The sequence below is a fragment of the Ranitomeya imitator genome, chromosome 1, assembly GCF_032444005.1.
Source record: "Ranitomeya imitator isolate aRanImi1 chromosome 1, aRanImi1.pri, whole genome shotgun sequence".
NCBI lineage: Eukaryota > Metazoa > Chordata > Amphibia > Anura > Dendrobatidae > Ranitomeya > Ranitomeya imitator.
Genome location: NC_091282.1, coordinates 472,336,520 through 472,349,838, shown reverse-complemented (window position 1 = coordinate 472,349,838; position 13,319 = coordinate 472,336,520). Strand labels below are relative to the sequence as shown.

Below are 13,319 nucleotides of genomic sequence, written 5' to 3'. Positions count from 1 at the left end.
GACAGCTGTTTTGTCTCCACAAACTACAAGTGAGAGCGGAAAGGAGAACACAGGTAGATGATGAAAAAAGATAGAGAAAGAAAGAGGGAGGGAGAGAAGCGAGACCGGTCAAATGATGGGCGACAGAATGTGGCATATTTATAGATGAGATAGATGAGATAGATATGAGATAGATATAGGATAGATAGATAGATGAAGATAGATACTGTAGTGTGGCGTGTTCTCACCATGCGGCAATGAGGCAGTGACTAGGGTTGAGCGACTTTTCATTTTATAGGATCAGGTCGGGTTTCACGAAACCAGACTTTTTCAAAAGTCGGGTCGAGTGAAATCGGCCGATCCTATAGAAAAGTCGAGGTCCGGGTTGGCAGAAACACGAAACCCAATGCAGTGCATTGGGTTTCTAATGGTTCCCAAGGTCTGAAGGAGAGGAAACTCTCGTTCAGGCCCTGGCATCCATATTTAAGGGTAAAATATAGAATCAAAATAAAAAATATTGATATACTTACACTCGGACGCGCCCTGGTTCTAACCGGCAGCCTTCCTTCCTAAGATTGAGCGCCTGAAGGACCTTCGATGACGTCGCGGCTTGTGATTGGTCGCGTGAGCGGTCACATGGGCGTCACGCGCCCAATCACAAGCCACGACATCATCTAAGGTCCTTCAGGCGCTGATTCTTAGGAAGGAAGGCTGCGGGTTAGAACCAGGGTGCGTCCGAGGGTGAGTATATACCTATTAGGAATATACTCACCCTCGGACGCGCCCTCGGACGCTTCCTTCCTAAGAATTAGCGCCTGAAGGACCTTAGATGACGTCGCGGCTTGTGATTGGTCGCGTGACCGCCCATGTGACCGCTCACGCGACCAATCACAAGCCGCGACGTCATCGAAGGCCCTTCAGGCGCTCATTCTTAGGAAGGTAGGCTGCCGGTGAGAACCAGGGTGCGTCCGAGGGTGAGTATATCAATAGTTTTTTATTTTGATTCTTTATTTTACACTTAAATATGAATTCCGATACCGATTCCCGATATCTTAAACATATCGGAACTCGGTATCGGAATTCCGATTCCAGATCAGAAGATCGCCGACCTCATGGCCGACCCCACACAGGGGTCGGGTCGGGTTTCATGAAACCCGACTTTGCCAAAAGTCGGCGACTTCTGAATCTGGCCGACCCGTTTCGCTCAACCCTAGCAGAGACCCAGTAAAGTTCAAAGTAAAGTGACTTTAATGTCCAAAACTTTCAGAAGAAAAGCAAATTGCATCCTTCTTTCTTTCTTTCTTTCAATGTTCTTTTTATTGAAAACATGTTTATACAATCATTTCAGTGAGTTAATGAAAACATAAATCAACTTTAGAACATAGAGTATAATACAAGACTATCGCTTGTTACTAATTCTTTAAGTGCTATTTGTCAGGTATATATATACATTCAAGCATATATAGTGCCATTTTGTCAAAACAAGTATACTCTATTCTTGGTTTAAATTTAACTGAAAAATTATTGTAAATAGAGAAATCGACTTCTACATACGAAGATAAGAGGGGTTAATAGAAGAAAGGGGAATGCAGGTTAGGGTTAGAAGAGTAGGGATGGGAGGGGGGGGAGGGGAGGGGGGGGTTGGTACCTGGGATGTTAGTGTAATGGCCTAAGGTGTTGTTTCTGCTATCAATTGCATCCTTCTGATCACAGCCGAGGCATCAAAACAGTCCGTATCCGAGACCTGTTGCCCTGGGCAACTGCACCACCATGTCACGCTGAGGGGGTGCCAGGCATTCACTTCCCTTGGTTCTGTGTTGGTTTCACACAAGGCTGAAGTTGCAGAACCACCTGCCCTGCAGCTTGCAAACCAACTCTGAGACATCAAGCCTTTGCTGCAGGGTTTTTAAATGGAGTCTTGTAAGACCCGGCTGGAGGGAGTGAATTGCCCCACTACCATCCTATAGTTCACTCCAAAAATAAAAGCCCTTAATGGGTTTTCCTAATCATTGACTTGGCCAAATAACTTGACCAGGTCCACACTTACTTTTATTTTGCACTGCACACCACAGCTATGCCTATGACTGCAAAGCACTCCAGTGGCCTTAATACGCTTCTATGCACATCTTGGGGGATACATATCAACCCTCGAATATTATCCCCCTCACTGCCTCACATATCCCCCCCGTGTTCAAACTTGTGGAGTTGAAAACTTGTCCCCATATAGAGTGCCCACGACAGGTCATCCGCATTCCTTTGCATCTTCCCTGCACGATGTTCTATGGTCAAATTGTAATTTTGCAGAGAAAAATCATCTGGTGACATGAGCATTCCTCTCCTTGATCCACGGCCTGGGCGTACATTGAAACATGCAGAGTAAACCAGCTGTTAATGGGTTCAGCTGTCACAGCACATGCATGGAGAGCAGAACACACAGGCTGTCCGTGCATGTTCTGTGACAGTGACACAGCTGTGACACATGCAGCTGCGGCGCTGGCCAGCTGATCAGCCGGCGCGCTCCATGCTTCCGGGTTTCCTCTGCAGCTTATTCAGCAAGCCCTATAGCTTGCCAAATAAGCAGGGACCCAATCAAATTTTCTCAACTCTAATAGATAGATAGATAGATAGATAGATAGATAGATAGATAGATAGATAGATAGATAGATAGATAGATAGATAGATAGATAGATAGGGTCCAGTACCATAAGTGGAATAATGAGAGAACTGACGGCTCGGAGTACGCCACTATTGGTAGATTACAGGTTACAGAATATGCTGTATTTGGAAAAAAAGCCCGCTGCTCTCTCTAGCATGATGCAGATATTTTACCCTAGAGATACTGTTTGGGAAAATTCATCACTGACAGCTGAGACAAAGCTATGGAATGGATGGATTCTGACAGTTTGAAGTCTCCTCTTATCATAGTCCTCACTGAGGAGAACACTCCAGGAGAGGTATCTTATGCGGTAGAACTATCTGCGAGTGGCATACAGGGCAGCAAGATGACATCTCATAGCAGCTGCCTACGTCCTTAACCTGGATATCATTGTTTTCATCGATGCCTTGTTTAAATGGTGAGAGGCTGAGTTGCCAAACGTAAAAAGAGAAGGCAAATGTTTATTGACATATGATCATGGCAAAGAATTCTTCTGCTCCCTTCCCCCTCTAACTTACAGGGCCGAGACACTGCAAAGAGCCAATCCTCTCTGCTGAGATTAACAAGACAATAGACTATATGGTTGGTCATTCATTTGCCACTACAGAGGCCTCTCATAGTTTTCCCCATCATCATCAGCTATAGCCCACCAGTGTATTGTTTAAAGGGAATCTATCACTAGATTCATAGTACAAATGTCATATGTTATTCGATAAGTCTCTTAGAACTGAGGAGGCTGGTGTACAAACTTTTAAAATATGTGTTTGAATGTCAGTATAATACTGATATGAAAATGAGCACTTTATGAGTCTACCTAGACATCCTTTGAATATTTGAATATCGGGGAAAGTATTTAAAAATTCTTATTTACTAATGTGAATTTTGAAAGCAACTGCACATGCCTCACTAGGTCTAAGAAATCTAAGTAAAGTAGTTGTCCACTTCCAAATTAAATTTAATCTCTGGCTGTAGATTTTTTTTAAAGGGAACCTGTCACTCCCCCAGGCGTTTGTAACTAAAAGAGCCATCTTGTGCATAAGAGACTGCGGGGCGGGATCTCGGGCCGTGCAAGCACGCAGGCGCTGTAAGCAAGACATCAAGTGATGTCAGTGGACAGGCAGCACTAACTATGCATGCCCGAGGCCTAAAATGACAGTTGAATAATGCCGAGGAGGCGGCGCCCGGTGCACAGATCCCATGAGTGACGGCTGTGGTGCATCTGGATTAGGGTGGAAAGACCTGCGCCAGGATGATTTCAAGGTATGAAGGACAAATTTCATAAACTATTATTTCAGCGGTTACAGCAACATGACCTAAAAGAGCCACCTTGTCAGAATACAGTATTAGTGCTGCACAAGATGGCTCTTTTAGTTACAAATAAATGCCTGGGGGTGACAGGTTACCTTTAAGAATAACAAACTACACTATTTTCACCGTCCCCAGGTCCATTGGTGACTCTCTGGCACTGTTTGGGGCATTGTGTCAAATTCATATCTGAACATACAGTACTGTTTCACCAAGTTCAAGTTGCTAGGCAATGCACTTATACCACGTTTGGACACCAGCAGCATGTGACAGTTTACCTTGGAGATTGCTGAGATTAGTTGTCTCTTTTCTGTCTACCTGTGTTTTGCTGCAATGAGCTGGTAAGTAACTAGCTTCCTGCTGAGAGCTGTTTTGCTAACATCAAATTGACAGTAGATCAGCTAATTAGTAAGCTCAGTGGCTCTCAGTTACTGAGCTCACTTATACCAAATACTGTAAGCAGCAGTGGAGACTCCCAGATGGACCCAAGGAAGTTGAGTACTGCACAGTTTATTTTTTAACTATAGGCAGAACAGTATCTGAAAGTGATAATCAGTTTGTATTGTAAAATATAGCAACCCTTAAATAATTATAGTACCTGTCACTACATCTTCTCACATAGCCTAATGAAGCATATAAGATTGGAAATTACACAACTAATAAGTAATCTGACTCCATAGCTTGTATGGCTCCCCCAGGCTTTTATGTATCTCTGAGAATTTCTTATTATGATGCTGTAGACATTGCAAGTAGTGTCCATGAAGATCTCCTCCAAAATATGGATCAAGATATCAGTGAGGACCTGGACAGTCTCTGGTGCTACTTGGAAGCTGCACTGATAATGTCTTGGAGGTTCTCAACAGGATTCAGGTCGAAGTTAATGTCAGGACTAGTGTTGAGCATTCCGATACCGCAAGTATCGGGTATGGGCCGATACTTGCGGTATCGGAATTCCGATACCGAGATCCGATATTTTTGTGATATCGGGTATCGGTATCGGAAGTGTAAAATAAAGAATTAAAATAAAAAATATTGTTATATTCACCTCTCCGGCGGCCCCTGGACATCAGCGGGAGGATCCGGCGTCCGGCACGGCTTCTTTCTTCAAAATGCGCGCCTTCAGGACCTGTGGTATGACGTCCCGGCTTCTGATTGGTCGCGTGCCGCCCATGTGACCGCCACGCGACCAATCAGAAGCCGCGACGTCATTCCTCAGCTAAAGTCCTAGAATAAGCGCCTTTTAGGACCTGAGGAATGACGTCGCGGCTTCTGATTGGTCGCGTGGCGGTCACATGGGCGGCACGCGACCAATCAGAAGCCGGGACGTCATTCCACAGGTCCTGAAGGCGCGCATTTTGAAGAAAGAAGCCGTGCCGGACGCCGGATCCTCCCGCTGATGTCCAGGGGCCGCCGGAGAGGTGAATATAACAATATTTTTTATTTTAATTCTTTATTTTACACTTTAATATGGATCCCAGGGCCTGAAGGAGAGTTTCCTCTCCTTCAGACCCTGGGATCCATGAGGATACATTCCGATACTTGATGTCCCATTGACTTGTATTGGTATCGGATATCGGTATCGGCGATATCCGATATTTTTCGGGTATCGGCCGATACTATCCGATACCGATACTTTCAAGTATCGGACGGTATCGCTCAACACTAGTCAGGACCAATCAATGATAACAATGCCCTTATCATTCAAGAAATCTCTAGAAATTCCAACCATATAAGGCAGGCGTGGTTGTGGAGACACATGGGGGGTCAGCAGGTGCCCTAGTCAGCCAAAACCGCATGGACTAGGGAGTCCGACAGAGAAAACAGCATGGACCAGGGATCATCCCACTGAACACCCGCTCTCCTTTCCCCAAGGGTGTAATACTACTCAGACAACACAGGGTGAGGGTAAAACATGGTGTCATTACTTTACTGAATGACAATAGAGGCAAATAACATGTAAAACAGTCCCAGCAGAATACCCAAGATGATGCAAAATTACTGCTTACTCACCGGGATAAGAGCTGCTGTGACTTTAGAGCTTTCAGGGCTGACTACCCCACCTGTGGCATGCACAGAGAGGAGGTAACGACAAGTTTAGGATGCTCACAGTCCATTGAGGTACAAGGCCAGGTGACCAGAGGGTCGCAACCTGGCTTTTTTGAATATCTCTATGGAGCCAGGTGACCGGTGGGTCCCATTCCTGGCTTTCCCATACATATCGATAGAGCTCAGGTGACCGGTGGGTCCAATTCCTGACTACTCCAAATGCATCCATGGTTCAGTGATTGTCAATAAAGCAAATCTGTATGCTTATAGCCAAGGCAGTGCTACCCTAAGCTGTCATCCTTCATAATATCACATCTTTGTCCCTCGTGATGGAGCCATGATGTCTTCGCTGCTACCTTGTAAAAAGTCTCTGATTATTTGGATTTCTGGATGTCTTGGATGTATGGATGTCCATGTTACAGAGGCACATATCATCTTTTTATAGTTAACAACTGTCCTTCATGTCAGCATCCAGAGGCCAAGAAAAAGATGTGATTTTGTTAACTCACATTGTATCATTATTTATAGTTTATCCTTCAATGTTTGCAAGTCAACAAGCCACAGAACCCACACAATGGTCATTTAACATATTAAGCAAGCAGCCATTGTTCAATGACCCTGCATCACTGTTGCACATTCTGTAGAAAAACAAAGTACCATCACAATAGGTTTTAGGACATCCCATCTGTTGCTGGTTGCACATAGATGTTAGGGCTGGATTAGAGTTGATCCTGAAGCTCTGCTATGTAAAACCACATGTAAAGTGTGCTGAAAGTAATGCTTCACACACTGGATAAGAATCCTTATTAACATACCCTGCCAAACAAAACTTAAGGTACCTTCACACATAACGATATTGTTAACGATATCGTTGCTATTTGTGACGTAGCAACGATATCGTTAATGAAAACGTTATGTGTGACAGCGACCAACGATCAGGCCCCTGATGGGAGATCGTTGGTCGCTGAAGAAAGTCCAGAACTTTATTTCGTCGCTGGACTCCTGCTGACATCGCTGGATCGGCGTGTGTGACACCGATCCAGCGATGTCTTCACTGGTAACCAGGGTAAACATCGGGTAACTAAGCGCAGGGCCGCGCTTAGTAACCCGATGTTTTCCCTGGTTACCATGCTAAAAGTAAAAAAAAACAAACACTAGATACTTACCTACAGCCGTCTGTCCTCCAGCGCTGTGCTCTGCACTCCTCCTGTACTTTCTGTGAGCCGGAAAGCAGAGCGGTGACGTCACCACTCTGCTTTCCGGCTCACAGCCAGTACAGGAGGAGAGCAGAGAAGCAGAGCGCAGCGCTGGAGGACAGACAGCGGTAGGTAAGTATCTAGTGTTTGTTTTTTTTTACTTTTAGCATGGTAACCAGGGTAAACATCGGGTTACTAAGCGCGGCCCTGCGCTTAGTTACCCGATGTTTACCCTGGTTACCGGCATCGTTGGTCGCTGGAGAGCGGTCTGTGTGACAGCTCTCCAGCGACCAAACAGCGACGCTGCAGCGATCCGGATCGTTGTCGGTATCGCTGCAGCGTCGCTAAGTGTGAAGGGGCCTTTAGTCAGCTTGATATTTGTACAAGCAGGAACACTACAAAGGATTAGGCTTTAAACCAAGATTACATGTATCGTCCTAATCTCATTTGAATTCACTCTTGACAAAACTTAATTACAAATATAATTCTGTTGTCTGTAATCTGTGATACTCAGGGGAAAGGCATAAATCAGACACAAATGATCATCCGCACCTCCTTGAATTCATTCTTTTTTTTCCACTTCTAATCTAAGGATAAGATGACCATATAGAGAAGAATGGGGATGATAAAAGCCTGCTGAATCTTTCTCCCTGCTCTCAGACTCATCTATGATTAAAATACACACCGAGCAATGTGCAGTCCGCCTGAAGCTTTAAAGCTCAATACTGGCTTTCTAAAGTAGATCAAAGGAAGTCGTGACATGTTAGCACCCAATACCTATGCTACACTAATATGACCTGGGAGCACAACCACTAGCATCAATGCGGCATTCAAAGATATGGCCTTGAGAGAAGAATACATGACATGAAACATTCTTCTGTTTCCAATATTAATGACCTGGAAAAGCACATGTTATTTTCAATGTTTTAGAGATATGCTTTGGCTCATGATCCTACCTTAGTGGGATGAAAAGCTGATCCTATCTTTACATACAATATACAGTAGGTTATACCTATGTAACAACATTAAAGACTATAGCAACAAACTACACAAGGTATTGAATAATAGCAATTGCCTACTATAAAAATATTATCAGAATATTTATATCAGTTTTATATTGTCTCTTACGCTCTATTCCTTGATCCGTTACTGAATCAGTCATATAGCGCCTACCTCCACCAACCTCCACCAACCATTAATATGCAATGGATCCTTCTGGGTTTCCATTTTCGCAAAAAAAGAGTGTGATTAAAGCATTACCATGCATACTATCATTAGGATACAAACTGGCCTTTCCAAATGCAAATGAATCTAATTCAACATAATTCAGCAGTTATACAAGGAACTGAATCCTCATAAAAATCATATATTTGGTATACATTTCATTAGTGAAATTAACTTTAAAATTTGTTTTAGTCCACATATAAATGAGGTGGCTTTGGTGCATTCTTGGCTTAGCCAAGAGCTTTGTGCTCCTTTATGTGCCCTCAATTTGCATATGTAGCAGTTCCCCTGACTCCAATACTGCTTACTTGGCTACAGTGAGTGCTGCCTAAACTCTAACCTAGGCCCTTCGAGTGCACCCTGATTGCGAGGTAGTTCGCAGTGTGCAATATCACAGAAAATATAACAAATATAAATGCCCCAATTAAAGTATAATCACCGACTAAAGCATTACATAAACAAATAAATACAATACACAATAAAACGTACCATTTATTAATCTTACTGATAAAAATGACAACACTCACAACCTAAAAACGTCTACTATTAGGCTGACAAAAAGATACAGGGTGCACTCAGAACCTATTAAATAACTATCTTACCCTACCTTGCCGCGGAGGTTGGCACCCTAAAAGTCCTGCGCAATGGCGCCCCCGCTCACCGAAGACTCGCCCTAACTCACCCTGGAACACCCTCAAGTGAGGAAGATAGACAACCAGCAGACCATACAAACAGACAAACAAACAAAAAATGCAATTGGAGATGCAAAAACAGTAAGTGCACATATGCTATAAAAGATTAGCACATATCAAGCAAAAAATTGCACTTATCCCCGTACGGCCTATAGCCTTGATATAGGATTAGACTGTACCTAGATACATGCTACCTGCCTGCGGGGGTTGGCACCCTATAATCCTGCGCAAATGGCGCCCCCGCTCTCGTCGTCTGGCCCTGATACGCCCTAATACTGCCAATTGGCAACCAGACCGAAAAAAATACACAAAAAGCAGTCCGCATGTACAGTCACCAATTAGGTAAACTATACCACCTAACCAAAAAACAAAAAACAAGACATCCCCAATAACACAAACATATAGACAAAACCCAATATATACATCTCAATATACATATCCCAGTATGTTCATCTCGACGCGTTTCCCCGAGGTCGGTTCATCAGGAGACATACTAAAAAGATTACACTTATCTGAGTGACGGGTAGAGGAAAAATCACTCAAGGAGGTGTACGGTAGAGCAGTGGGGAACAGTGTCCATCCCTGACCGCAGGTTACAATCAGCCTTACACACAGCGATTTCGCAGTGCTTTAAATACAATCGCACTCACCCCCTCATGGTGCTAATCAGCGCTTCCTGACCGACGCTGAATCAATCACTTCCGGGTCTTACTTCTTAAAGGGTAACTCATTTATGCGCAAATGCATGGCGCCCTACGTCAGCGCTTCAGCCGAAACGCAAATGCGTCTCAGCTCGCGCATGCCCCGTTAGTCTTCCAGGGTCAACATAAAAAGAGCGATATGCGTTCCACATCACGCATGCGCCCCAGCGCAACACCGCAGGGCGCCTAAATATGATTTATTACACACTTAGATTATACTAAGAAAGCGCCAGCATTAGAAAGAAGAAAAGCATTCGCCACTAATAATACCAAATGAAAATATTTTGACCCTTACCCTCACTTCCAGATCTTGAAGGGTAACTCATTACTGCGCAAATGTATGACGCCCTATGTCAGCTCTTCAACTGAAACGCAAATGCATCTCAGCTCGCGCATGCCCCGTTCATCTTACAGGGTCTGACAACAGCCCAACATTAAAAGAGCGATATGCGATCCACATTACGCATGCGCTCAGCGCAACACCACAGGGCGCCTAAATATGATAAGTTACACACTTAGACTATACTAAAAAAAACGCTAATTATTACGTCAGCGTTAGAAGACAACGCCACTAGTAATACCAAATGAAAATAGTTTACCCCTTACACAAAAACACTGAAAAGAACCACTCAGATAAATCCCCACCATTTTTAGATCGTGTATAAACAAAATACAAAAATAAATAATAATAATTATAAATGATAATGACCAACCCCACTTTTGCGACAATGGGTCAAAGGACAAAAATCCATCAGGGAATCACAATAGGGAGATGGTGCAGAACAATTATCACACAAAGCAGCCAAATTGCAGTTGGTCGTTCAAGCCTTGTGGTTTCATGCTCTTCATACGAAATATCCATTTTGCCTCTTTCTGCAAAATTAAGCGGTCCCAATCTCCTCCTCTCACTGGTGGTGTCACAACCTCCATCACTGAAAAACTACAGCACCTCAAGTCACCTCCATGTACCCCCCTAATATGATTGGAAATAGGGGTATCACGTCCATTCAAAATATCACCAATGTGTTCGCCCATCCTCCTGCGCAGCTCCCGTTTAGTTTTACCCACATAATCCATAGGGCAGCTGCACTGGAAAAGATAGACTACACCTTCAGTTTTACAATTAGCGAAGTGCCTCATATCATAAGCCCTTCCCGTACAAGAGCTCACAAAGGTGCTACTCCTCGAGACATATTTACAAAATTTGCATTTTCCACATTTAAAGGTACCATTCTGTCTCTTTTCCAACCAAGTGGGAGACTTCTTTTGGGGGAAAAAGGCACTATGGACCAATTGATCACGAATTGATCTCCCTCTCCTATATGTAATAGATGGAACATCAGGGATAATATCCCTCAAAACTGGGTCCATTCTCAGAATCCCCCAGTGTTTCTGAATTACTTCCCTTACCTTATAGGATTGATTATCATATGTACCTATGATTCTCAGATCATTACCCCCCTCCTCCTTCGCTTTTTTAACGAGCAAAGGGGCTCTCTCCTTAGTACTAGAGTTTTTAAAGGCCTCATTTAGGACACCCAACGGGTAGCCTCTATCCACAAATTTGTCTCTCAAGTCCCCCACTTGTCGGTAAAAGCCAGAATCAGTTGAACAGTTCCTCCTCATACGCAGGTATTGCCCCCTCGGTATACCCCTCCTCAAAGCCACAGGGTGATGACTCTCCCAACGCAACAAATTATTAGTAGCCGTGGGTTTATAATACGTCTCAGTAACTATCCGCCCTGTGCTACTCCTAGAGATTTTCAAATCCAGAAAATTTATAGAGTCCCGTTGGAACTCATAAGTCAACCTAAGATCAATAGCATTGTCATTAAGTTCATCCACAAATCTAGAGAACGACGACACATCCCCCGACCAGAGTATAAGCACATCGTCTATATATCTACCCCAAAATAATATCTGAGGTTTCCACCAGAATGCGTCGTCGTCCCCAAAAACTGATTGGTCCTCCCACCAGCCCAGGAATAAATTAGCGTACGTGGGAGCACAAGGGCTCCCCATAGCCGTACCCCTGAGCTGGTGGAAGAACCTACCCCCAAAAGCAAAAAAATTGTGTTTGAGCACAAATTCAAGTAATCCAACAATGCACTGATTATGTCGGGACAACTGTGTACCCCTTGATCTAAGGAAAAAGTTAGTAGCTTGAAGACCTTTATCGTGTGGGATATTGCTATAAAGTGCCTCCACATCAATGGAGGCAAAATTTACGTCATCACCAAGGACAATGTCCTCAAGCCTGAGGAGGAGATCCGAGGAGTCCCTAACGTAAGAGGGCAACGAGGTTACAAATGGTCTTAACACTCTATCAATGTACACACTGGTGTTCTGCGTGATCGAATCGATCCCAGCCACTATTGGCGCTGACGTAGGGCGCCATGCATTTGCGCATAAATGAGTTACCCTTTAAGAAGTAAGACCCGGAAGTGATTGATTCAGCGTCGGTCAGGAAGCGCTGATTAGCACCATGAGGGGGTGAGTGCGATTGTATTTAAAGCACTGCGAAATCGCTGTGTGTAAGGCTGATTGTAACCTGCGGTCAGGGATGGACACTGTTCCCCACTGCTCTACCGTACACCTCCTTGAGTGATTTTTCCTCTACCCGTCACTCAGATAAGTGTAATCTTTTTAGTATGTCTCCTGATGAACCGACCTCGGGGAAACGCGTCGAGATGAACATACTGGGATATGTATATTGAGATGTATATATTGGGTTTTGTCTATATGTTTGTGTTATTGGGGATGTCTTGTTTTTTGTTTTTTGGTTAGGTGGTATAGTTTACCTAATTGGTGACTGTACATGCGGACTGCTTTTTGTGTATTTTTTTCGGTCTGGTTGCCAATTGGCAGTATTAGGGCGTATCAGGGCCAGACGACGAGAGCGGGGGCGCCATTTGCGCGGGATTATAGGGTGCCAACCCCCGCAGGCAGGTAGCATGTATCTAGGTACAGTCTAATCCTATATCAAGGCTATAGGTCGTACGGGGATAAGTGCAATTTTTTGCTTGATATGTGCTAATCTTTTATAGCATATGTGCACTTACTGTTTTTGCATCTCCAATTGCATTTTTTGTTTGTTTGTCTGTTTGTATGGTCTGCTGGTTGTCTATCTTCCTCACTTGAGGGTGTTCCAGGGTGAGTTAGGGCGAGTCTTCGGTGAGCGGGGGCGCCATTGCGCAGGACTTTTAGGGTGCCAACCTCCGCGGCAAGGTAGGCTAAGATGGTTATTTAATAGGTTCTGAGTGCACCCTGTATCTTTTTGTCAGCCTAATAGTAGACGTTTTTAGGTTGTGAGTGTTGTCATTTTTATCAGTAAGATTAATAAATGGTACGTTTTATTGTGTATTGTATTTATTTGTTTATGTAATGCTTTAGTCGGTGATTATAGTTCGCAGTGTGCACAAAGTACAGGGGCAGACCTTCTTTTAATCAATATGACCAATTCTGTGATGCACTTAACACAGGAGGATTACTCTGTATAACTGATCCTCTACTCCTCTTT

At 44.0% G+C, this 13,319-nt stretch overlaps 2 protein-coding genes across 5 annotated transcripts in view; one reads left to right on the top strand and one right to left on the bottom strand.

Moving 5' to 3' along the window:
- Positions 1–13,319, bottom strand: part of LINGO2 (leucine rich repeat and Ig domain containing 2) — a 2,506,396-nt gene that overhangs the window by 400,615 nt on the left and 2,092,462 nt on the right. The gene's annotated exons all lie outside the window — the stretch shown is intronic.
- LOC138672831 (uncharacterized) overlaps positions 1–13,319 on the top strand; it is a 31,933-nt gene that overhangs the window by 1,497 nt on the left and 17,117 nt on the right. Inside the window, exons 2-3 of the mRNA XM_069761267.1 lie at positions 4,681–4,734; positions 6,515–6,626. Coding sequence (XP_069617368.1) covers positions 4,681–4,734; positions 6,515–6,626 — 166 coding nt within the window. The remainder of the gene's footprint in view (positions 1–4,680; positions 4,735–6,514; positions 6,627–13,319) is intronic.